The sequence below is a fragment of the Anser brachyrhynchus genome (genome assembly GCF_964034855.1).
Source record: "Anser brachyrhynchus genome assembly, chromosome: W".
Lineage (NCBI taxonomy): Eukaryota > Metazoa > Chordata > Aves > Anseriformes > Anatidae > Anser > Anser brachyrhynchus.
The window spans coordinates 21,430,782-21,457,550 of NC_137704.1; the positions used below are offsets into that span (position 1 = coordinate 21,430,782).

At 41.3% G+C, this 26,769-nt stretch overlaps 1 protein-coding gene across 9 annotated transcripts in view; it reads right to left on the reverse strand.

Annotated features, from left to right (window-relative positions):
- LOC308184719 (ras GTPase-activating protein 1) overlaps window positions 1–26,769 on the reverse strand; it is a 104,617-nt gene that overhangs the window by 51,475 nt on the left and 26,373 nt on the right. For 8 of the 9 annotated variants that reach the window (XR_013942887.1, XR_013942888.1, XM_080572086.1 and 5 more), the window contains exons 4-9: window positions 13,929–13,999; window positions 9,360–9,477; window positions 8,629–8,660; window positions 6,778–6,830; window positions 5,894–6,044; window positions 421–499 (exon numbers count right to left, since the gene is read on the reverse strand). Coding sequence is in view for 7 of the 9 variants with exons in the window: in XM_080572086.1 (XP_080428212.1) it covers window positions 421–499; window positions 5,894–6,044; window positions 6,778–6,830; window positions 8,629–8,660; window positions 9,360–9,477; window positions 13,929–13,999 (504 nt within the window). In the remaining 2 variants the exon portion in view is untranslated. Of the gene's footprint in view, window positions 1–420; window positions 500–5,893; window positions 6,045–6,777; window positions 6,831–8,628; window positions 8,661–9,359; window positions 9,478–13,928; window positions 14,000–22,796; window positions 24,363–26,769 lie in introns of those variants that run through there. The other variant, XM_080572088.1, reaches the window with a different exon arrangement.

Genomic DNA, 26,769 nt, shown 5'->3' on the forward strand with positions numbered 1-26,769 from the left:
TGTATTAATGTAATGGATTACACAATGGATTACACAAGTGTTCCAGAACATGCCCTGCAATCCCAGCTTTCTGTGCATATAGGTTTCTCTGGAGGAAGAAAGATGCCAGACACAGCCCAACATGGGATTAAGGCACAGAATGGTTTAATCAGGAACCAGAGCTGGGGACACAAGGCAGAACATTTACACCTCAGAGCACAGACAAAGCTTACCGTTATGTGCTGTTGACTATAAGCCAACCTTAGATGAGTGAATACACAGGAGGTTAAAATGAAATAAGCACACAAGCTCAAAACAAAAAATCAGGCGAAGATGATGCTGTTTATCACCAATACCTCTCCTGTAATTCAGTTATTATAAATATTTGGTGATGATTAAGTCCATGTCTTCAACAACAAATGCTCAGAGATGAAATTTTACCTGCATTGGAACAGGATCTTTAAGGTAATATCCTTCAACAATTTGTTCTTTCCTGTAATGTTCAATGATCTCATCAATACTGTTCAAATAAGAAAAATAAGATTTAAATGTTAAATTGGTTAGTTTTTCCTCTGCATGACAATTTGCTTTTCCGTGTAATCACACTAAGCTTCACAATTTTTAAATAAAAATCAAGTGTTAAACTTCATAATCTTGTTTGCAGCAATGACAATTTAGTAATACACTGAAATCATGAAAATTAACAGACTGTATTCATAATATATTAATCCTAAACTCTGCAGAACATTTTCAATCAGATGTTGAAAATGCCAAATGAGTAGACTACCTTTTCAACATTCAGTTAATGCATAGACATTTCCAGCTTTCTAACCAGGCTGACACTTGCTATTTTATTGGCAATAATTTCCAAAGTCCTTGAGTAAACTAGGGAAAGGGAATGGGAGATGCTTCAAATTATGCAAAGCAATTTCTTTTTTTGGACAGGAGTGGGGAAATATAAAAGTATTGTAACATGGATTATGCAATTTACACTTCAAAATCACTGAGCTTTCATGTTAAATCATGTTACTCAGTCAGTAGCACTCCTCTGCAGAAGGAGCTTGCATTTTAATTGCCAGAATTGGAGTGAAATTGAATTTTGAAAGATCAGGAGAGAAAGAGTGACAGATGCAAGCTAATTCAATTTATTTTTCTGTTGCTCAAACTTATTTTTGCAGTTATTGAAAGTTACACTGTAATAAAGAAGGGCAGCGTTAACATCAACACAGATGAATCATTCGTATATAAAATATGAACCTGAAAATAAAGAACTAAGTAATTAAGCAAGGAACAAAACTATACTGAAAGCATTTTCTCACTTTATATATATATATATATATATATACTGTTAGCTATGTGTGCAAATGTAAACAATAAGACGTGATGAGATCTTTGCCCTATTACAAGTGGATAAAGTTGTGTTCAAAGATATGTGAAACTATAAAAGGATCGTGAAAACATTTAAACAAAACAATAGAAAGACATTTTCGTTTGCTTTTCTTTATCCAACTAGTGCATGCTTGATCAATCTTTGAATCTTCCCATGAATATTTTTATTTTTCAGGTTTGTAAAGTGACTTGAATTTCTCTTTCAGTATTACTAAAATCAAATTTCAAATTTTATTTATATGCAATGTGCACATGCCGTTTTCTGCATAAAGAATTAGACTTTACCACATCGCATAAAATAATGACTAATTGAATTTTGCATGTTGAACAGCTATTGCCAGCATCTTGTTATGAGGGCAATCATCAATAAAGTGACTTTATATATTTTTTCCCTGTTCATCAAATCAAGATACCTTGACTGTCACTGTCTACTTCCATGGTTAAAAATACCTCAACATAAGAAAAATACCTCAACATAAGAAACAATTGCCTAATTTCTGTGAATTCCTTTTTATATTGTGGAGACCAGAACTGCACACAAGGTGGGGCTGCACCAACTCTAAATATAGCGGAAGAATTGCTTCTCTTGACCGGCTGGCTATGCTGTGTTTAATGCATCCCAAAATGTGGTTTTCCTCTGGGCTGCCAGGGCACACTGCTGACTCATGTTCAGTGAATTGAACCTTGGGAACACCGCTAGTGACTGGTTGCCAGCCAGATGTAGTCCCATTCACTACAATCCTCAGAGGTCTACCACTGAACCAGTTCTTCATCCTGCATAGGGTGAACCTGTTTATCTCACAATTGGGACAATTTGTCCAGAAGGATGCTGAGGGATGGTACAAAATGCCTTACTAAAGTCTAGAAAGATTACATCCACCACCTTCCCTTCATCCACCAAGCGGGTGACCTTATCATAGAAAGAGATCAAATTACTAAGGCAGAACTTTCCCTTGATGAACTCATGTTGACTATGCCTGCTAATAGATTAGGCTGCCCAGGTCCTAGCTACTTGGATAGTTTAAAAGTATCTCATCACCACAAAATAACAATATAAATATAAACAAATAACATTTGTTTAATAGTTAATGGGTGAATTAAGAGTTATTTTAAGTGCTGACATTTCAAATAGTGAAGAATCTAGAAAGCAGAACACTATGTACTTTGTTAAATTATTAAAAAAAAATTAACATGTTAGGCCCATATTGTTCAGCCTATCAAAATATGGATTAAACCATCAGTTAAAATGAAAATGGCTTCCATCAACTCCAGTCTCCTAGTCTCAAACTGTCATGCCTCTCAAATTAAAGGTAACTTGAAAGATTGTTTGATGTCTAACTGTTGGGTCAATGTTCTCCTCAATTCTCCTTTGACATGGAATCACCAGATATACCACCCTTTCCCCCGCCATTTTATAGGTTTTTGGAAAACTGTCTGTTATAAAGGTTAGATTTCAGAAAGAAAGCAGATAGGAGAAAAGGGCAGGAGATATGGCATAGTATCCCTATCCTACCATCTTTTCTAAAATCAGAATTGAAACACTGAAAAAAAAAAACAAAAAAAACACTGTAAAATACATCAAAGTTATTCACAGAATGGTGAGTCAGAAAGTCAGAAAGGACCTCCGAGATCACCTAGTGAAATTCATCAGCTCAAAGAGGGGTCAACTACAGCAGATTACTTAGGACCTTGTTCAGTCATGTTTTGAGCATCTCTAAGGGATGGAGATTCCACAAGCTCTTAGGTCAACCTTTTCTAGTGTTCAGTCATCCTTACAGTAGAAAAAGCCTTTTCTTACGTTCAGATGGAATTTCTTGCATTTCACTTTGTGCCTACTGCCCCTTGTCCTGCCCCTGAACACCACTAAAAAGCATTTGGTTCTCTTCTTTGCTCCTATCAGGTATTTATACACTGTGATAAGATTACCCCCCAACCTTCTCTTCTCTTGGCTAAACAGTCCCAGCTCTCTCCTCATACTAGAGAGGCTCCAATCACCCCCTTCATTGTCTTTGTGGCCCTTCTCTGGAAGCCTATAACACTCAGACCCAGTATTCCCAAGCAGTTACCCGTCCAAGTACTGGGCCCAACCCTGCTTAGATCAGAAACAGTATGTTCAGGATGGTGTGTCCAACAGGTCAGTAAGCATAAATTTTGTGTTTTAGATTTCATGATATACAGTTAGCAAAATCACCCTCTAGAACAGACTTTGCCACTTTTTCCATGAAAATAGAAGAAAGTGACTACTGAAGTAATTTCTATGTTATTCATGGAACAAACAGATCACAAAAGTTACATGCTTTACTAAAGTCCATGGGAAAATAGTATTTCATTATATAGTCAAAAGCACACTCGGTATGTATTTATCTTTTCCTATATATTAGAACTTTCAATTAGACAACTAAAAGAATACAGACTGGCTATTTTGTAAAGCTGCTGTTAAAAATAATGAAACCAGACTTCTGTATGAGAGTATAAATATAGTCTGTCGGTTATACTCATCAATAGAAATTTTGAGCAATTTATATATACAGAATGGTGGGAGGACATGCAAAGGGAAAATGTTAGTGGAAAAAGTAGTCCTTCCTATGCATCACAGAACATCAGATTTCTGAGATATACCCAGAACTATTTCCCCCCCATGATCACCCAAGAAAATTTTGGCTTGCTTTTGGAATATAGGCAGACACATAATATTGCTTATATAGGCTATCAAACTTCCAGCCCTGCCTGTGTCTGGATATTCAAACTACCTGTGAAATAGAACAATTTTTATTTTTTTTTTTTACTACTCTGAAGTAGATCTTGTGGTAAACAATTTGGGGCAGTTACCACCTTCATTTTGCATCCTTATTATCTTCCATTACATAATGTTTGAACTTCAAGAAGTTCAGCAACTTTCAGTAAATACTAACTTGGACAGAATTTGAGCCTAGAAGTATATTAGTATTTCCCCAAAACATACAACTAAAACTAAAAGTCTTTCAAAGTCAAGCAGCTCTCTTTCACTGAGAAAGATCTTTGCAACCTAGGTACCAAAATATTCTAAAAAATCCCTCTTAAAGCATGTTATCATAACTTAGTGCTGCTTAACTTTATCTTGTTTTCTGTTTAAAATCAAGGAAAGAATCTTCTTTAGATAAATGTATTTTATATACACACTTCATGTGAATCAAGCAGTGGAAAATTGGTTTCCTAAAGCATCAACTTATTCCAGTAAGTTTCTGAAGCTATACTATCAAATGCTGCAAAACCATTTGAAACTAATATGCTCTTTTGCCCATTCTCTAGTTACATGGCTTATGGGAAGGATGATTAAGGTCATATTAGTTTCAAATGGTTTCGCAGCATTATCATATGATTCTATGATAATGACTTCCACTAATTTGTTAATTAGCTAGACATCACCCAGGGTGGGGGCTTTTAGCCCATCATCCTTCCCATAAGCCATGTAACTAGAGAACGGGCAAAAGAGCATTTACCTTCATCAAAGGCTAACACTGCAGCTAGTTTGATTTTTCAATGAGGATGTCTAGAGGCCAGACTTATTAATGTAGAAGGATTATTAATGTAGAAGCAGCCTGTGTGTGAGATATGCATAGGTTAATAAAGGTTCTAATTGTGTAGCCTCACACCGCTGTCCATTTGAAGTCATTTGAAGAAGTTCACTAAACTTCTTAGTTAAGAGACCTTGACATTTTCTCAGACACACCAGCTGCTGGGCCTCTACCTACTCAGAAGCCAAGCTGGAAGTGAGAAAAATTCCCTGTTGGGATGAAGAATGCCCTGGTTCCAGGTGAACAAGTCTGGAAAATTTGATTGTGTGACAGGCAATGGCCTCCATTAAAAGAAGGAGGTAAGTTTTCGCTACTGAGAAGTCTTGAATCTATGACAACTCTAAGAATAAAGATTACTAAGGATAGAGTTGCACTGATAGCTCCTTCTGTGAAAGAGGAAATTTATCTCTTTTCATTTCTTCCTGTACATATCACCATATTTTTACACCCATGGCAAAAGAAACCCATTCCAAGTTTCATCACTCTAAATGAAGTGACCTACACTTCTGACCAAAATATTATTCATGTTTTAATGCAATTTAATGACTTTTTCAAAAATGAAGATAACTTTTCCCTTTCTTGTAAATACCTATTTTTATTAATAGTTTAAAATCCTTCCTGAATGTCTCAGATAAAACCAATGTTTCTATTTTCCCCTTTTATATACATAAAACTCCCTATTATAAATAGTAGCTTCCAAGACAACACTGCATTCTCTTAATTACATGTCATAACCCAATTTATAGGGTGAAGAAGTTCTTTCAGAGAAGACAAAATACTTCAAAAGAGACAAGTTACACTTAGGCTTTTTAGGGCTTTTAGAAGATGCTTAGTTACAAGTAACTACTAAGCAAGTCAGGTAAAACTCTTAGTACATTAAGAAATACTGAAGTTTTATGATCACATCAGTAAATTATCAACAACACAAATTCTTTACAAAAGTTAAAAAATACACACAACTTAAAACTTACCTATTATAATACCTGCCTCCCATCATAAATTGATTGTTTGATGTTGGACATATTTTAAAACGCTGAATATTCTCACTGGTCCGAAAATAAAGTGAATAATCACCAGGTGTATTATCTGAAGGCCTCACAAGAAAACCGCACACCTGACCAACTGAAAAGATAGCATAATAAAGTGTTATTCAACTGTTACTTATCTTAGTGTCATTTATGAGTGCTTATCAAAACTCCTTCTGTACAAATTATCAAGAACTGCACACAAAATCTGAGGTAAGTTCCCACAGTGATCCCTGTTCTTCACCCAAATGGGATGTAATACTAAACTACCAAAGTTGATGCAAATTTGTTTGGCTGTAACTGACAACCTGTCCACAGTTTTGCCACCTCTTTACAAGCGCACTGGGGGGGGGAATCAACAATGTTTTAAAAAACTAATGATTTTTTAATTCTAATATTTTACTTGACAGTATGAGTCAAATCTTGACATTTCCATTTAAATAATTATTTCCTCTGTGAGGAGACTAAAAAGTTGATAATACTTTCTCCTGTAAGTATAGAACAGTATTTTCTCCTCAGCATTTTGATGAAGCCCAAAATATTTAAATATGTATATATTAAAAAAAATAATTAACAATTTTACCTGAAATTACAAAACTAACTCTACTTGAGAACATAAAAATACTCAATACTTATAGCCATCAGCTTTGGATTTTTGTGCCCACCTGCTCCCCGTCCCCCCCCCCAACATTCTGTAGCAGCAACCATTCCATTTGGAATTAGATACTCAAACATTCATACAGAAAAACAGGTTTTGCTACAGCTCAATATAAATAGGATCACTTTGTTCCATTCTACTACCACTGTCTTTCTATCTGAAATACAAGTACCTGTCATCAGCAAATTGTAAGCTTCTTGTTTGGAGATCTTCCCATGGAACCATCTTAAAGATGAAGAAAAAAATAGAAAGCAAGACTATCAGCACTCTTTTTTGGTTGTTGTGACAACTAAGGCTCTGGCACCTATGAATTAATCTTTTATTAAAAAAAAATAAACAAAAAAAAAACAAAAACTAGTACATATATATTATATAATCAACCATTATCTTATTCAATGATTCTGTTGTTCTAGCAACAGAATGAAAGATATATATCAACAGCTATATAAATAAATTCATTCAATACAAATGTCCAACATGAAGTAGATGTTCAAATCCAAGTGTGCTTAGAGATGAAAAGGCATTGTTTAAATGCTAGATAATTTCACAGGCATATTTGAATTCAATTTCAGATGGCAATTTGAAGCATGAAATGCAAAGCCCAAACAAGGAGATTAATGAAGGTTAAATACTGTACAGAACAACTAAAACTGGAACAGCAGTTTTAGGGAACAGCAGAAAGAAAATCACTGGTGTGTGGTTTCATTTTGCTATTAAGTAACAAGAGATGCCTTCTTCAGTCATCAGTCCTTTGGAGACTACAAACTTTACAATTAATACAGAAAGCAGCAGATGCAATTACAGTAAGCAAATGGAGTACAGATGAAGTTATCTAGCTACTAGAATTTTTCTGTAACTTGCATTTGCCACTCATCTTTACTACTGCAAATAATATAACAGTCAACAGTTTGGCACAATATCAAACATGTTCACCATAAATAAAAATAAATTGCAAAGAGCTAATATGATTTAAGTATTGAACAAGTTGGAATTCACTGCAAACAGGTTATTAAAGAGAAAACCAGAAGGACTGTAAGTGTTAGCACATGAGGCTAATACAGAAAAAGTGTTACTATTACACTATCATTCCTCTAATGAGGCTTTGTTCCCTCTGCTGCATTTAGAGTTAAGCAGATCTGAAAAAGGTTACTTCCAAGGTAAGATGCATATGTATAAATGTATTGGGTTTACATGACAAGGTTTTGGTAACAGGGGGCTGCAGGGGTGGCCTCTGTGAGAAGAATCCAGAAGCTGCCCCATGTTAGATAACGGTCAGTTTCAGCTGGCTCCAAATGGACCCGCTGCAGCCCAGAGCCAAGCCAATAAGCGATGTTGTTTGCACCTCTGTGACAGCAGATTTAAGAAAAGGAATAAAAAAAATGCTAAAAAAAACACATGTAAACTGACCACAACCCCCATTCCCTGTTCCCCTGCACCACTCAGGGGAAGAGGACATAGAAGAGGGTGGATGGGGGGAAGGTGTTTTTAGTATGTTTTATTTTTAGTTTCTCACTGCTCTAGCTTGTTAGTAATAGGTAATAAATTCTATTAATCTCCCTCTGCTGAGTCTGTTTTGCCCGTGATGATAACTGTTGAGTGATCTCCCTGTCCTTATCTCAACCCTTGAGCCCTTTTCACTGTATTCTCTCCCCCTTTCCTTTGAGAAGCAGGAATGAGAGAGCAGTTGTGGTGGAGCTCAGCTGCCCAGCTGAGTAAAACCACCACAATAAAAAACACAAACCAGAAAACACCACACCCTAAACTGTGCATATTCTGGGTAAAAGTGATTGCACAGACTCTTTTTTTATCATTGCAAAAACCATTGCAATTTGGCATAACTAATATACAGATAATTGACATGAACTCTTGTATCTTCAGTAGCTAGTACAGAAGAAAAGTCTTCCAAAAAACCGCAAAAAACAACCAACGACACACCTTTGATTCGCCTCCCCAACGTCAACCTCATAACTAAAGTTTACAGTTATTTTATGATTCGCCTTTAATAACAAAATAAAATCCTTACATTTTGCCTTCATGTGGATCTTCTTCTCTTCCCTAACGAGAAAAATTAACATATTAAGTGCATGACAACAGTATACCTGATTTTAGAAAAGTGAACTTAATTTGTTAAGACCTTCTGCAGAAATAGGCAGCACTAAGAAGTCCAAGACATTTTTGAACTTAATGGCTTATTTCACATATCTGCGTAAAGAGTTTTTCCACTTCATTCACCAAGTGGAAATTCAACCAAAACCCATTATTTCAGAAGATTGTTCTAGGCATAGTTAACTCAACAATATACTTTTTAACCCACACTTGACCCTTTAAAAATGCATATCACAATACAAAATTTCAGTCTATATATTTATGAATATTTCATGGCAAACAAACAAACAAAAAGAACGCAATTGAATGACTAGCATGTTCTTTATCAGGACTGGTGAGTTTAGGGAACTGCCTAGTAAATTCACAGTATCATTCATTTTCACATTAACTTGTTTGGACAACATGTCAATAAGCTCTATTTGGCTACTGAATTAGACTTAAGAGTTTGTTACACTATTTTAAAAGTGGTAGATTCAGTTACTAATGGAAGGTTGAGAAAAGTATGTAACTGAAAATTGGGAAGTTAAATGCCACTGGTTTGGGTTTATCTCAGTGTTAAAGTCGCACACATACAAAATAATAAATAAATAAATAAATAAATAAATAAAATCTCAGTTCTCTAACAGATTTGAATATAAAATTACTTACAACTTCTTCTACCAGGTCATCTACAATAAGACCTTGTTCATCTGTCCGTAGGTTCGTAACCCACATCCAGCCATCTTCCAATTCATTATGGACAATAAACATATCTCCTTTAAGGAAACTGGAGAGAGTTACAGTAAGATTTATATTATGATTGTGCTTTAACTTAAAGTTTAATTAACACAATGAGCTCTTGAGCATAATTTCAGCAAAAACTTGAGGAAATCTGATCATGAAAGATTAATATATTGGTATCCCAAACACGGCATCTCACACTTTTAGTAGCTATAACAGATTCATAATTATCCTTTGATTTACGTTTAGAATTTAATGGATGCTTTAATTCAGTCAAATTTAACGTGGGCTAAGGACATATAAAACAAACACCACCAAAATAATATTAAAAGATAGTAGCATTATTTTATCAAGAAGGATCAAATACTAAATACCAGTAAAAACAAAGATTCCCTTAATAACTTAAGAAAATAATACTTTTTATCAAAACCTATTTTTTTATAATAAAAGCCTATGAAATATGTCTTCACATGCAAAGATCTAAACAGTACAAGTGCTAAAAAGAGGATACAGAATAGTTACTAAAAAAAACATGCTATAATGGTTTTTATAATATATATAATGGCATACTAAAAAAGCAAAGCTATAATAAGGACATAAATACAAAGCATTAAAATATCCAAGGGAGTTTCATTTTTGGAAGGTGATTATAAGTTATTCCCTTAAGTGTAACCCCAAACTTGGGTCATATGAAAACCTTTCACTGGAGTACAGCAGGACTCTTCAATCAACATGGATGGTACATTAGTGGTACAGGCAATAGCTACAAGGTACTTTTGTGGTCAACCCAGCAGGCAGCTAAGCACCACACATCTGTTTGTTCACTCCTCCCCATCCCCAGTGGGATGGGGGAAAGAACTAGGTGGGGGGGGAAGGGTAAAAAAACTCATGCGCTGAGGTAAAGACAATTTAATAGGACAGAGAAGGAAGGGAAAATAATAATAATAACAATAACAGCAACAACAACAATAATAGTAAAAGAATATACATAGCAAGTGATGCACAACGCGATTGCTCACCACCCACCAAACAATGCCCAGCCAAACCCTAAGCAGCAGCACACCCCCCCCCTCGGGCCAACTCCCCGCAGTTTTCTTGTTCAGCATGACGTCATATGGTATGGAATACCCCTGTGGCCAGTTTAGGACAGCTGGCCTGGTTCTGTCCCCTCCCAGCTCCTTGTGCATCCCCAGCCTGCCCACTTGCAGGACAGTGTGAGAAGCTGACAAGTCCTTGGCTTAGTGTAAGCACTGCTCTGCAACAATTAAAACATCAGTGTGTTATCAACATTATTCTCATGCTAAATCCAAAACAGAGCACCATACCAGCTACTAGGAGGAAAATTAATTCTATCCTAGCCAAAACCAGGACAGGTACTGAAGCTAATCAACTACTAGAGTACAATCCAAAATTAGAAGAATTAAAATTATGGAGAAGATGATTCTTGAAGTTATTGAGGCACACCTGGGGGACAATGCAGTCATTGGGTCCCAGCCAGCATGGGTTCATGAGGGGTAGGTCCTGCCAAACAAATCTGTTTTTTTTTTATAATAAGATCACCCACCTAGTCGATCAAGGGAAACCAGCTGATGTGATCTTTTTGGACTTCAGCAAAGCTTTTGACACGGTTTCCCATAGGATCCTACTGGACAAAATGGCCAGCATACAGCTAAACAAAAACATCATGCGATGCGTGTGCAATTGGCTGACAGGCAGGACTCAAAGGGTTGTGGTAAATGGGGCCACATCTGGCTGGCGGATGGTCACTAGTGGGGTCCCTCAAGGCTCCATTTTAGGGCCAGTCCTCTTCAATGTCTTTATAAATGATTTGGATGTAGGACTAGAAGGTGTTTTGAGCAAATTTGCCAACGACACCAAGCTTGGAGGAGTTGTGGACTCAGATGAGGGTGGAAAGGCCTTGCAGAGAGATCTGGACAGGTTGGAGAGCTGGGCGATCACCAACCACATGAAGTTTAACAAAAGCAAGTGCCGGGTCCTGCACCTGGGACGGGGCAACCCTGGCTGTACGTACAGACTGGGCAATGAGACGCTGGGGAGCAGCCCCGCAGAGAGGGATCTGGGGGTTGTGGTTGACAGCAAGTTGAATATGAGCCAGCAGTGTGCCCTGGCAGCCAGGAGGGCCAACCGCATCCTGGGATGCATCAAGCACGGCATTGCTAGTCGGTCGAGGGAAGTGATTGTCCCGCTCTACTTTGCGCTGGTGCAGCCTCACCTCGAGTACTGTGTGCAGTTCTGGGCACCACAGTAGAAAAAGGACATTAAACTGTTGGAGAGTGTCCAGAGGAGGGCTACAAAGATGGTGAAGGGCCTAGAGGGAAAGACATATGAGGAGCGGCTGAGGTCACTTGGCCTGTTCAGCCTGAAGAAGAGGAGGCTGGGGGGGGACCTCATCACAGTCTACAACTTCCTCGCGAAGGGGAGTGGAGAGGCAGGTGACCTATTCACTGTAAACACCAGTGATAGGACCCGCGGGAATGGCGTTAAGCTGAGGCAGGGGAAGTTTAGGCTGGACATCAGGAAGAGGTTCTTCACTGAGAGGGTGGTCGCACACTGGAACAGGCTCCCCAGGGACGTAGTCACTGCACCAAGCCTGTCTGAATTTAAGAAGAGATTGGACTGTGCACTTAGTCACATGGTCTAAACTTTGGGCAGACCTGTGCGGTGCCAGGAGTTGGACTTGATGATCCTTATGGGTCCCTTCCAACTCGGGATATTCTATGATTCTATGAACTACTAGAGTACAATCCAAAATTAGAAGCAATTTTCTATTGCATGTCTTCCTTTTGTGAGGGTAACAGAAAAGGCATTAATTTGAACGCAAAGCCAACAGCAAGAATAAAAAAAATGCCTAAAGAAAGTATTTAGAATGAATTCAGCTACTAATGTATCTAAATCCCAATAATGAACAATAAACAGCAAGGCCAGACTACATCAGTTCTATAACAAAGTACACTAATTTGTTGCTTGGAAGACAGGTTGAAATTAACCCTAAAATAATTCAAGCTTTTCAAAAATCAATTATAACATTAAAATTTTAAGTCAAGATGCACTGAAAAACATAGAATCTTCAAAAGTACATTACAATACAAGAGTATAATACATTACAGAATCACAGAATCACAGAATGGCCAAGGTTGGAAGGGACCTCTGAAGATCATCTAGTCCACCTACCCTGCCGAGCAAGATTACCTTGAGCACATTGCACAGGATGGCATCCAGGCGGGTTTTGAATATCTCCAGAGAAGGAGACTCCACAGCCTCTCTGGGCGACCTGTTCCAGTGCTCTGTCACCCTCACAGTAAAGAAGTGTCCTCTCATATTCATCCGGAACCTCCTGTGCCTGTTGCCTCGTCCTCTCGCTAGGCATTGCCTCTCATCCTGTCGCTGAGCACAACTGAAAAGAGACTGGCTCCATCCTCTCAACACCCTCCCCTCAGATATTTATATACATTAATGAGGTCTCCCCTCAGTCTTCCCTTTTCCTGGATAAACAGGCCCAGCTCTCTCAGCCTGTCCTCGTACGACAGGTGCTCCAGTCCTCTAATCATCTTAGTAGCCCTCCTGCAGTAGTTCTATGCCCCTCTTGTACTGGGGAGCCCAGAACTGGACACAATACTCCAGGTGTGGCCTCAACAGGGCTGAGCAGAGGGAGAGGATCACCTCCCTTGTCCTGCTGGCAACACTCTTAGGAATGCACCCCAGGATACTGTTGGCCTTCTTGGCCACAAGGACACATTGCTGACTCATGGGCAGCCTGCTGTCCACCAGGACTCCCAGGTCCCTCTCTGCAGAGCAGCACTCCAGCAGGTTAGCCCCCAGCCTGTATATCTTAGCCTATATCTTAGGCCAGCATTCCTAACAAGAACCCAATTCAACCAACATGTTATATCATCTTGTGAAACCAAGATGGTCTCATTAGAGTACTAGAACACTGAAGGGAAATGGTTGTGTTTGTTGTTGTTGTTGTTTTTTGACATCTCTCTTTTTTCTTATTTAGCAGATGCTAAATATACTATTCTTAATTTTATTAGATATTCAGTGCTCACATTGTCTTTCTGGTGGTCAAGATTGGTTTGGCTTGAATTATTTATCTTCTACTAGTTACTTCTGCAGGCAAATTTTAGGGAAAAGCCTAGGCAATTTATTTTAAACCCTCACTAGACATTTTTACACAGCATTCCCTAATACACAAACTTATCCACTTTGAGAAAAATGTAAGCCTTTGAAATTGGTAATGTTCTACTTCTAAACTAAGCTTCATAGTTCTAGCGATTTAATGCAATACAAACAGTATATCAAGAATAAAACTTATTAATATATCCAGCAAGAAAAAAAAAGTTATCATACTTTTAACATCCCATTGTTAAGTCTAAGATGCAATTGGAAAGTATTTGCATAGTAAACATACTAAAATCATTAATATTCATAAACACAACAAAAATTTCACAACTGCTTCTACCTGTTATTAAAACATACCTTATTTCATCAGTTTCTGGCACTTTGGTGTATGGCAGAATTGCTCGAACTCTCCTTCTATCCTCCACAGGCTACAATTTAAGAGAAGAGAGCAAAGATATTACATTTTGCTTTCACTCTAGTGTAGAATTCCTCTCCCCAACATTACGCTATTCAGAGGGAAAGGTCTGGTAACAGAGATTTGTATCCAGTTGTGAGTTTTAAGTTTTGAAATGGTCAAAAAAGTAAGAGCTAGGAATGTTTAATTCCTAAAGTTATCTACAACAGCTCTCATTACATTCCTAGCCTTGTAGCATGACAGATAGCATATGCTATCTTCAAAATTAATTACCAATAATGTAACTCCCATGAAAGAGTACTTTAGAATTCCCTTCCACTTAGTAAAAATTTATGAAAATTTAACATTCGGAAACATCTTTATTTGGGTTTTGCTTGGAGGGATGAACATGAAGATACAGTTTGTAGGTGATTTTTTTAAAATTTACTGATATTGTCTTAAGCATGGAGAAATGAAAGACGACTAACTTTTAAAAACTTCAGTTATTTCAAGGACCCATATTTTGAAATGCATGCTTGATACATAGAATCATAGAATATCCTGAGTTGAAAGGGACCCACAAGGATCATCAAGTCCAACTCAGGGCTCCACTCAGGAACACCCAAAAATCAAACCATATGTTTGAGCGCGCTATATAAATGCTTCTTGAACTCTGACAGGATTAGTGCTGTGACCACTTCCCTGGGGAACGTGTTCCAGTGCCTGACCACCCTCCCAGTGAAGAACCTTTTCCCAGTATCCAACCTGAACCTCCCCTGTTGCAGCTTCATGCCATCCCCTCGGGTCCTTTCGCTACTCACCAGAAGAGATCAGAGCCTGCCGCTCCACTTCCCCTCATGAGAAAGCTGTAGGCCTCAATTAGGTATAACCTCAGTCTCTTCTACCCTAGGCTGAACAAACCAAGTGACCTCAGACACTCCTCAAATATCTTCCCCTCTACACCCCTCACCATCTTCGAATTCCTCCTTTGTTTTTGTATCCTTATACCGTGGCACCCAAAAGTGCACATGGTACTTGAGGCGAGGATGCAACAGTGCAGAGTACAGTGGGACAATCACTTCCCTCGACCAGCTAGCAATACTATGCCCGATGCACTATAGGACACAGTTGGTCCTTTTGGCTGCCAGGGATCACTCTTGACTCATATTCCAGCCTCTCAAATATGGATGTATATCAAGGGTTCCACTGTCCAAAGTGCACACTCTGGCACTTGCTATTGTTAAATTTCATATTCTTGATGATTGCCCAGCTCTCTAGTTATCACGATCTCACCAAAAGACCTCTCTATACTCAAGGGAGTCAACAGCTAATATTAATTCAGTATCACCTGCAAACTTACTTAGTATGTGTGGAATAATTGCTGGAGGTGACTTATTAAGACTAAAGGTATGTCCATATATTAAGAGAAGTTTGGTGTTTTTTTACCTTGCTAGGCAGCTGAACCCTACCATAACCACTCTCTCACTCCCCCTCCTCAGAAGAGTAGGGGAAGAAGAAAAGAAAAAAACAATTCACGGGTTGAGATAAGTACTCTTGAGGTAGTCTATGCCAAGGATGTACGGAGCCTCCGGGACTGTCACAGTGGGGTGCTTTTGCCACTCATTCCCAGTTAGGCTCACTTCAGCCTCCAATAATGGCTATAGGGATCCCCCTGTCACAGATAGAGTACTGTTTGGCTTCCTTGCCTTCTTGTTCCTGGCTATTGTCCCCAATGTACCAGCATTTGGCCAACCTCTTCTCAGTGGTTTGTGGGGATAGGACAAGGGGCAACAGCCACAAGATGGAGCACACGAAGTTCCGCACCAGCATGCGAAAGAACTTCTTCACGGTGAGGGTGACGGAGCACTGGAACAGGCTGCCTAGGGAGGTTGTGGAGTCTCCCTCTCTGGAGATATTCAAGGCACGTCTGGATGCCTACCTGGGCAGCCTGCTCTAAGGAGCCTGCTTTGGCAGGGGGGTTAGACCTGATGATCTTTCGAGGTCCCTTCCAACCCCTTCGATTCTGTGATTCTGTGATTCTGTGATCTAAGCAGCCAGGTGAGAATGTGCTCACCTGGGTTACTACTTAAATCATAATCATCATAAAATGGCCTGGGTTGGAAGGGTCCTCAAAGATCATCTAGTTCCAACTCCCCTGCCATAGGCAGGGATGCTACCCACTAGATCAGGTTGCTCAGGGCCTCATCTATCCTTGTCTTGAACACCTCCAGGGATGGAGGATCCAGAACCTCTCTGGGCAACCTGTTCTAGTGCCTCACCACCCTCTGAGTGAAAAATTTCCTTCTAACCTCTAATCTAAATCTTCCCCTCTTTTAGTTTAAAACCATTCCCCCTTATCCTGTCAGTATCGGACTGAGCAAAGAGTTTTTCTCCATCTTTTTATAAGCCCCCTTCAAGTACTGAAAAGTTGCCTTGAGGTTACCCCAGAGCCTTCTTTTCTGTAGGCTGAACAGCCCCAGCTCTCTCAGCCTGTCTTTGTAGGAGAGGTGCTCCAGCCCTCTGATCATCTTTGTGGCCCTCCTCTGGACCCCCTCTAAGAGCTCCACATCCTTCTTGTGCTGAGGGTTTCAGACCTGGACGCAGTACTCCAAGTGGAGCCTCACAAGGGCTGAGTAAAGGGGGGATAATCACCTCCCTCGACCTGCTGACCACTCCTATTTTAATGCAGCCCAGGATGTAGTTGGTCTTCTGGGCTGAAAGCGTGCACTGCCGGTTCACGTCGAGCTTTTCATCCACCAGAACCCTCAAGTCCTTCTCTGAAGGGCTGCTCTCAATGAGTTCTTATCCTAGTCTGTACTCATGTCCAGGATTGCCCCGGCCCAGGTGCAGCACCCTGCATTTAGACTTGTTGAACCTCATTAGGTTCACGTGGGCCCATTTCTCAAGCTTATCCAGGTCCCTTTGGATGGCATCCCTTCCTTCTGTCATATCAACCATACCACTCAGCTTGGTGTCATCTGCAAATTTCCTGAGGGTGCACTGGATCCTACTGTCTGTGTCGTTGATGAAGACATTAAACAGCACTGGTCCCAGGACAGACCCCTGAGGTACACCATTCGTCACTGGCCTCCACCTGGACATAGAACCATTGATCACCACTCTCTGGGTGTGACCTTCAAGCCAACTCCTTATCCACTGAATGGTCCACCCATCAAATCCATCTCTCTCCAATTTGGAGACCAGGATGTCATGTGGGACCATGTCAAAGGCCTTACAGCAGTCCAGGTAGATGGCATCACTCGGTCATCCCTTGTCACCTGATGCAGTTACTCCATCACAGAAGGCCACCAGATTGGTCAGGCACAATTTGCCCTTGGTGAAGCCATGCTGGCTGTCTCGGATCACCTCTTGGTCTTGCATGTGCCTTGACATTGCTTCCAGGAGGATCTTTTCCATAATCTTTCGAGGCAAGGAGGTGAGGCTCTAGCGGTCTGTATTTCCCTGGGTCCTCTTTTCTACCCTTTTTCAAAATGGGAGTGATGTTTCCCTTTTTCCAGTCACCAGGGACTTTGCCTGACTGCCAGGACTTTTCAAATATGATGGAGAGAGTGTGATAACACTGTGTGTTATCTGGTCATTGGTTTCAGAGACCTCCTCCTCCCCTTGAGGGTGCTGGGTAGCAAATTACCATTTGATAGGCTCAGGCCAGGCCCCAGCACAGTGCAAAAGAACTCAGTACAAACTCTGCAAGCTGGAGTTCTCTGGCATTGCCAGGGTCAGGGCATACATCTTTCAAACATTCTATCAGTTTTTTAGGATTTTTAGCAAGTTCAAAACCATCGGAGGAGACAGCCGTGACAGGTACCTGCCCCTATCCTCCCACACACCTTGCCACCCACCACCACACTATCTCATTGCAGATTCTTGTGTGGTTTTCTGAACTAATTGCTTAACCTTAGGGAGAAAAGGAAACACATTCTGCAGACCTAGCAATAGGACTATGTTGGTTACCCCTGGGCATTCAAAGTACTCAAAAACTGTTGTAATTAGCCCACTGTGAAAGGAGGAGAAGGTACCATTCCTGATATCATTCATAAACTGACTACCAGAGGAGGAAAAGAAGACAGCGTAATTTCGAATATTCTCTAAAAGATAATTTCCAAGAGACAAAAATGATAACAATGCAGGGCCTGAATACCAGATTAAACTCAAGGGCAGTGCTTTACATCACAGTGAACTGAAAAAAGCAAACAGATTTCAGCACATTCTCCGATCGCATATAGATTATGGCACGAATTGCATAAGGCAGTATCACACAGAAAAATATTAACAGCAACCCAAACTTGGTGACTAGCAAATGTGTTATTCGTAAGTGTTTTAATCACATCTGCTGTTATCTCAACCCTTTGTGCCCTACGTTGGGCACCAAAAAGAAATGTGGTGCTTTTACCTTGCTAGGCAGCTGAGCTCCACCACAACCACTCTCTCACTCCCCCTCCTCAGAAGAAGAGGGGGAGAAGAAAGCATGCTGGAAAGAAAAACAGAACAAAACAAAAAAAAACCTCATGGGTTGAGATAAGGATAATTTAATTAAAGGGAAAAGGAAGAGGAAAAAAGAACAAACAAGCAAAGGCCATGTGGAAGCACAAAGAGAAAGAAAAGAAATTTCTCTCAAAAAATTACCCAAAACACTGGTGTGATACCAATGCTTTTCTAGCTACAAGTGCAGAGCACAGCACTGTATGGGCTGCTGCACGGAAATTTATCTCCATTCCAGCCAGACCCAGTACACAAGGTTACCCAACTAGTTGACCAAGGGAAGCTAGTTGATATGATCTGTTTGGATTTCAGCAAAGCATTCAATACATTTTCTCATAGTATCCTTCTGGACAAAACATCCAGCAGTCCAGCATACAGCTACAAAAATAATATTGTGATGGGTAAACAATTGGCTAATGGGTCAGGATCAAAGGGTTATAGTAAACGGGGTTACATCTAGGTGGTGGCCAGTCACTAGTGGGGTTTTGCAGGGCTCCATTTTGGGGCCATTTCTCCTCAATGTTTTTAAAAATCCTGGATTAGAATACATACTGTTGCGTTAAAGGGTAAAGTGTGCCAGGACCTAAACCCCCTTGCATTCCAGCTTGTTCTCAGATATCAGAGGGGATGGGGGTGGCTGGGCTTAGATTATCAGTGATGCCCAATTCAGCACTATAAGTCTTCTTTCAATATATTGAAGTACCACAATCACAGATGCGCAAATAGGTCGATACACCTTCAGTCTAGTAGATTAATGAGTTTATTGAAGTTTATTGAAGCAACAGGAGTCCAGGTTCTTTTGGATTGCTGCTGATGAATACACTGTCTGCAAAGCACGTGCAAATACCAAGAATATAACAAACACAACCAACTACACATGTGCTAACTTATGAAACAACTCTATAGAGAATGTTAGGTTTCCTGGGGAAGCACTCAGTATAACCGAGGGTTTGAATCTCACCCAGCAGGCATCCCTGTGGGGGGGAAGAGACGCTTAGCCCGTTGACTGATTCCAGAAGTCAGTGATGTCCTTCCAACTTGTCTGCAGTGGTATCTTCCCTAACATTCTTCCTCTCTTGAGACTTTTTTTTACTGTTTTCTTACTTTTAGGTGGAGCTTGAGTGACTCTAGTCCTACATATCTTTGTTATGATTGGTATAAAATTTTCTCACTTTTGCTTTAAAGGTATAGGCTCAGAGAAATTCATAGCGTATGCTCAGTGAGGGGTGGTCATACCCTGGAGGCAGGTGGTGTTTTGGATGGAAGTGTGTTTTGGCATTATAATGAGATTAAAATGAGCAAAGTTCACCCAGAGGACATGATTTTGTTATCAGTTCCACCCAGGGCTGGCCATGCAGTCTATCAGTTCCATAGAATCACAGAATATTTAAGGTTAGAAAAGACCTCCAAGATCATCTGGTCCAACCATCACCCTACCACTGATATCACCCACCAAACCATGTCCCTAAGTACGAAGTCCAACCTTTCCTTAAACACCCCCCGGGACAGTGACTACACCACTTTCCTGGGCAACCCGTTCCAATGCCTGACTACTCTTTCTGAGAAGAAATTTCTCCAAATTTCCAACTTGAACCTCCCCTGGGGCAACTTGAGGCCATTCCCTCTTGTCCTATCACTAGTTACCTGGGAGAAGAGGCTGACCTCCAGCTCCCCACAGCTTCCTTTCAGGTAGTTGTAGAGAGCAATAAGGTTTCCCTCGAGCCTCCTCTTCTGCAGACTAAAGAACCCCAGTTCCCTCAGCCACTCCTCATAAGATTTGTGTTCCAGACCCTTCACCAGCTTCGTAGCCCTTCTCTGGACATGTTCCAGGGCCTCAATATCCTTCTTGTACTGAGGGGCCCAAAACTGAACACAGTACTCGAGGTGCGGCCTCACCAGAGCAGAGTACAGGGGGACGATCACCTCCCTGGTCCTGCTGGGTTACACTATTCCTGATACAAGCCAAGATGCCATGGGCCTTCTTGGCCACCTGGGCACACTGCTGGCTCATGTTCAGGCAAGCATCGACCAACACCCCCAGATCCTTTTCCTCTGCACAGCTTTTGAGCCACTCTGCCCCAACCAAGCCTGTAGCGCTGCATGGGGTGGTTTTGGCCAAAGTGCAGGACCTGGCACTTAGCCATGTTGAACCTCATCCCATTGGCCTCTGCCCATCGATCCAACCTGTCCAGGTCCCTCTGCAGGGCCTTCCTACCCTCCGGCAGATTGACATTTCCCCCCAACTTGGTATCGTCTTCAATATGTTTGCGTCAGCAACCTAAAGCTCACAAAACTTTTTGTAACTTCTTTGTGTTAGAGGGACTCTGCCCCTGTTCTGTTTTTTCTACAGTGTCTGGAGGAAGAGAAGATGCTCCTTTAATCCAGCAGACTCCCAAGAATTTAACTTCCTTGTCCCTGACACTTTGAATCTGGAATTTCCAATCCCAGTTTGATTATTGTTTCCTGAATGTTTTCCATTGTGTCTCTTGCACTTTCTCGTCTCTTTCCCTCAATCAATATATTGATATATTGTAATGTCAGGTGAAACAGGAATTTCTGCTAAGACTTTAGCCAAAACATTGTGAGCAATCATGGGGAAATGTTTATATCCTTGTGGAAGCCTGTTAAAAGTCTCCTGGATCCCCCTCCACGTAAAAGCAAACTTCGCTTTATCCTGCTCAAGGAGAGGAATCATGAAAAACACATCTTTAACATCTAAAGCAGCCATCCAGGGATGAGCAGCTCCCTGTATCAGTGTCACTATTTCTGCAGTGTTTGGGACTGCAGCAGTTAAAGGCGCATTATTAGCATTTAACTGTCGATAATCAACTGTGAAATGCCATCATCAGTTTTTTTTTTTTTTTACTGGCCACACCATTAAATTATAAGGCAAATGAGTCCTTCTAATGATTTCTATCTTTTCCAATTCTGTCAGCACCCCGTCAAACCCCCCCCCCCCCCCCCGTAACTGCCGCTGCTGGCAGTGGATATTACCGAACATTAGTGATTTTAGTGTGTGTGTGGGGGGGTAAGGGTATAGATGCTTCTAACAAATGTATAGATTTAGTTCAAACCACGCTATTTCCCCATCTCCTCATCCTGTGAAACTCCAAGATGACTCATCAGGGAGTTTCCATGTTCTGCTGTACAACAAATCGAATCCTAAAATATTGGTATTAGCAGCACTGACCAATACTTTAGCATGGGTCAGTTTCTTTTCACCTGGGAGCCACAAAGTGATCTTTGCTTTAGGACATTCCTTTATGACTCCATCAATCCCTGTAAATTTTACTTTAGTGCAACCAGGCTTTATGTTTAGATCCTCTGCTGTTTCATTAGTAATTACTGACATCTGTGCCCCCATATCAACAAGGGAATCTACAAAAAATCTTCTTTAGTCCTGTCTGGATAGGAATGGCTGGTTTATAGTGTTTATCAAAGAGCCATCCTATAGCTAACACCCACGAAGAAAGGTGCCTCACTGTCCTCCCCAGGGATGCAAGTTTTTCATCGGAGCGTCTGTTATATCAAAAAGCAAACTGTGCCCTGCAGTCTACTGCCAGAGGGATAGAGAAAAATACATTAGCAATATCAATTGTTGCGTACCACTTGGCCATATGGGACTATCAAAGGGTGAGTGAGTCTTGCTGATCACTCCTTGGCTCTCCAGTTGACGAATCAGTTTATGGATGGGAATGGTGCAGTATTGCTTGGTGCAGTATCGCTCCTGGTGCACTGTTGTGGTAGTGATTGGCACCCGCTGTTCTTCAACCCTCAGCAACCTCACAACAGAAGGGTCTTCTGAGAGACCAAGCAAGGTAGACAACTGTTAAATGTCCTTCATCTCCAAGGCAGCTATGCCAAAAGCCCACTGGTCCCCTTTTGGATCTTTTAAGTACATTCTCCTGAGGTAGTCTACACCAAGGATGCATTGTGACTGGGCCAGTCACAATAATGGGGTGCTTTTGCCACTCATTCCCAGTTAGACTCACTTCAGCCTCCAATACGGTTAACTGCTGGGATCCCCCCATCACCCCATAAATACAGATGGGTTCTGCCCCTTTATAGCTTGATGGCATTATGGTATACTGTGCACCGGTGCCTACTAAAGCCTTATACTTCTGTGGGTCTGACGTGCCAAGCCATCTAATCCATACAGTCCAATAAACCCGATTGTCCAGCCAGGGGGATTCCTGGCTGGAGGCAGGGCCCCTCTAATTATGGTCATAGTATTCATTACTGTGTCTGGGGGCCTGCCCCCTGGAAATTGGAGCAGAAGTTTTCTCAGAAGACCCCCCTTTTGTGATTGTTTTTCCTTGCAACTCACGTACCCATGCCTGTAGGGTTGAGGTAGATTTTCCATCCCATTTTCTCATGTCCTTTCCATGGTCACGTAGGTAAAACCACAGGGTGGCACGGGGTGTGTACCCACTATATGTCCTTTCTTGAAGAGAGGGATGGTAGGTCATGATAGCTGAAACACTGCTTTGTACAGGTGGGGGGGAAGATATATTCTCTTTCTGTTCGTGGACCTAACGAGAAAGCTTCTCTGCCTGTAAGGAAGAAGAGAGACTTTCTTTGTACTGCCAGAGGTATTTAGTCAGTTTATCCTCTGTGGGATCCTCTTGGTCTTTCCAGGTCGTTACTGCCAATGAGCTGGCATATGATGATGGTGCACTCCGTACAAACTTCTGCCACATGGGTTGTGTACACTTGACTTCATCTGGATCTTTGGATGACTGCACAACCACTTCTGAATACACAAGGTTAGTTTTCTACTGCAAAAACACATTCTACTGCAAAAACACAACTTTTTTTCTCATGCAGTTGCCTGGTTGACATACAGGATCTTCCCTGAAGGAATACCTTTCCTTCACGCCTGACAGATGTCACCTCCAGAGGGTGAAGACTGGTTCTCCTTTTCCTATTGCTTTGTCTATGCCTCCTTCCCTAGCAAGTGATCCCAGCTTCTTTGTTTCCCTGCCCTCTATTTCCAGGCTATTGGCCTTGTTATCCCAGCATTGAAGCAGCGAGGTGACAATGTGCTCACCTGGACAATGGCTTAAATATTTTCATATTTCTTCTAGTTCACCCTCCTATAGGGATCGGGTAGTTACTGACTGTTTTATGAAACCTTCCTCTTCATCCTCCTGTTCCTTTGATAGCCCAGCCACTTTGGAGTAGCCTTCTTCATCATCTTCTTCCTCCTTCCCTTATGAGTAGGAGTTCCTTTCATTTCTAAACAACCTGACTTTCTCATCCGTTGTTTCATCTTGCATATAGGGGCTATTGATCTTGGAAGAGGTTGGTTCTCTGGCCCAGCCATGGGGCTTGTCGCTGGGGTTAGAATGGCCGCTGGGCCTGTCGCATGGGTGACAGTGGCCGCAGAGCCTTTCACGGGGGTTGTTTTGGCATTGACTGCAGCTCGCAAAGCATAGGCCACACCCCAGCAGGTTACAATGATTTGTGTCACTTTGGAATTGCCAGGGTGATGACACACCTCTTTCAAACATTCTGCCAGTTTTGTTAGGATTCTCCACTTGTTCAGGGGTGAAGTTCCAAAGAATTGGAGGTGCCCACTGCTCTAGGTGCCTGCCCATATCACAGAATCACAGAATCACAGAATCGTCTAGGTTGGAAGAGACCTCCAAGATCATCTAGTCCAACCTCTGACCTAACACTAACAAGTCCTCCACTAAACCATATCACTAAGGGCTACATCTAAACGTCTTTTAAAGACCTCCAGGGATGGTGACTCAACCACCTCCCTGGGCAGCCCATTCCAATGCCTAACAACCCTTTCAGTAAAGAAGTTCTTCCTAACATCCAACCTAAACCTCCCCTGGCACAACTTTAGCCCATTCCCCCTCGTCCTGTCACCAGGCACGTGGGAGAAGAGACCAATCCCCACCTCTCTACAGCCTCCTTTAAGGTACCTATAGAGAGCGATGAGGTCTCCCCTGAGCCTCCTCTTCTCCAGGCTAAACAATCCCAGCTCCCTCAGCCGCTCCTCGTAAGACTTGTTCTCCAGACCCCTCACCAGCTTCGTTGCCCTTCTCTGGACTCTCTCGAGCACATATCCTCCCACACTCCCTGCCACTCATAACTATCCTGCCTCAGGACAGATCTCTAGTTAGCATTCTTAAGTAGTTGTTGAACCTCTAAAAAAATGCAAGGCATTCAGGAAACATAACAATAGGAACATGCTGACCATCCCAAGGATATTCAAAGTTTTGAAGAGCTATCAGAACTAGCCTGGAGGAGAAGAAGGGGGTAAAGGAGAAAGGGAGAGTGAACAAGTGGGAAAAAACACCTCCCCCCAAGGTAAATGGTGTATTTATTAATAGTTTCTGAGATAGGGTTTCCAAAGTATAGAGGTGGCGGCAATGCTGATTACAAATAACAAATTAGTCTCATGACCAGTAATTTTATCATATCATATGCCAGTGTTACACAGTACAGAAAAATAATAACCTTGAACCAGCCCCCGGAAATGATAAACAGCACAACAGGGAACACATACAGTAAGTAATATGCTATATAATTCAACTTGGAAAACAATCACAACAGACCTGAGATCAAAAAAATCACTGTTGTGATTAGAAACTATTAAACCGATCTAATGCTTATAACAATTTTGTTTTAACATGCTCTGGTCAGATCTGCTGTTATCTCAACCCTTTGGGCCCATGTTGGGCACCAAAATGCCTGTTGTGGTTTAACCCGGCAGGCAGCCAAGCACCACACAGTGGTTTGCTCACCCTCCCCCCCACTCCCGCAGTGGGATGGGGGAGAGAACTGAGTGGGGGAAGGTAAAAGCTTGTGGGTTGAGATAAAGACAGTTTAATAGGACAGAAAATAAAGAGAAATAATAATAATAATACGTATAATGTAAGTGATGCACAATGCAATTGCTCACCACCCACTGACCGATGCCCAGCCTGTCCCCAAGCAGCAGTCACTCCTCCACTCCAGCCACCCACCGCATGTTAATTGTTCAGCATGATGTCAGATGGTATGGAATATCCCTTTGGCCACTTTGGGTCAGCTGTCCTGGGTCTGTCCCCTTTCAGCTCCTTTTACACACCCAGCGTGCTCAGTAGCAGGGCGGTATGAGAAGCTGAAAAGTCCTTGACTTGCGGAAGCACTGCTCTGCAACAACTAAAATGTCAGTGTCTTATCAACATTATCCTCATCCTAAGTCTAAAACAAAGCACCATACCAGCTACTAGGAGGAAAATTAACTCTATCCCAGCCAAAACCAGAAAAGTAGGTTATGTTGCCAAGGGGACTATCATGGAACATATTCCTTCCGTCCATACCTGTTGCATCTCACTCTTGAAGTTTCCTCAGCACTTGCACTGGGTCTGGCTGGGATGGAGTTAACTTTTCCTGCAGCAGCCCATACAGTGCTGTGTTCTGCACTTGTCCTGTTTTGTTTTGTTTTCCCCTTTCCTTTTCCCTTCAGTTAAATTATTTAATTTTCCCTTAATAATTTTATCTTAATAATTATTTTTCCTTATCTCAACCCGTGAATTGTTTTATTATTTTCTTCTTCCCCTCCTCTTCTGAGGAGGGGGAGTGAGAAAGCGGTTGTGGTTGAATTCAGCTGCCTAGCAAGGTAAAACCACCACAGTCCTTTTTGGCGCCCAACGTGGGGCTCGAAGGGTTGAGATAACAGCAGAATTGATTAAAACGCTTACGACTAACACACTTACTTGCTAGTCACCATATTCAGTTTCCTGTTAATATTTTCCTGTTTGATCATGTCTCATGTAATCCGTGCCATGTTCTCCCTTCTCCTCTATATCCGATCAGAGAGTGTGCTAAAATCTCTTTTTTTTTTTTTTTTTAATTTGCTGTGCTGTAAAGCAGTGGCTTTGAGTTTAATCTGGTATTCAGGTTCTGCATTATTATCATTTGGGTCTCCTGGAAATTATCTTTTAGAGAATATTCAAAATTATACTGTCTTCCTTTCCTCCTCTGGAAGTCATTTTATGAATAATATCAGGAATGGTACCTCCTCCTCCTTTCACAGTGGGCTAATTACAACAGTTTTTGAGTACTTTGAATATCCATGTGTAACCAATGTACTCCTATTGCTAAGTCTGCACAATTTTTTTCCTCTTGTCTATAAGATTAAACAATTAATTAAGAATACCACTCAGGAATCTGCACCCAGAAAGTGTGGTGGTGGGTGACAAGGTGTGTGGGAAGATATAGGCAGGTACCTGTCACGGGTGTCTCCTCCGATGCTTTTCAACTTCACCCCTGAACAAGTGCAAAATCCTAAAAAACTGACAG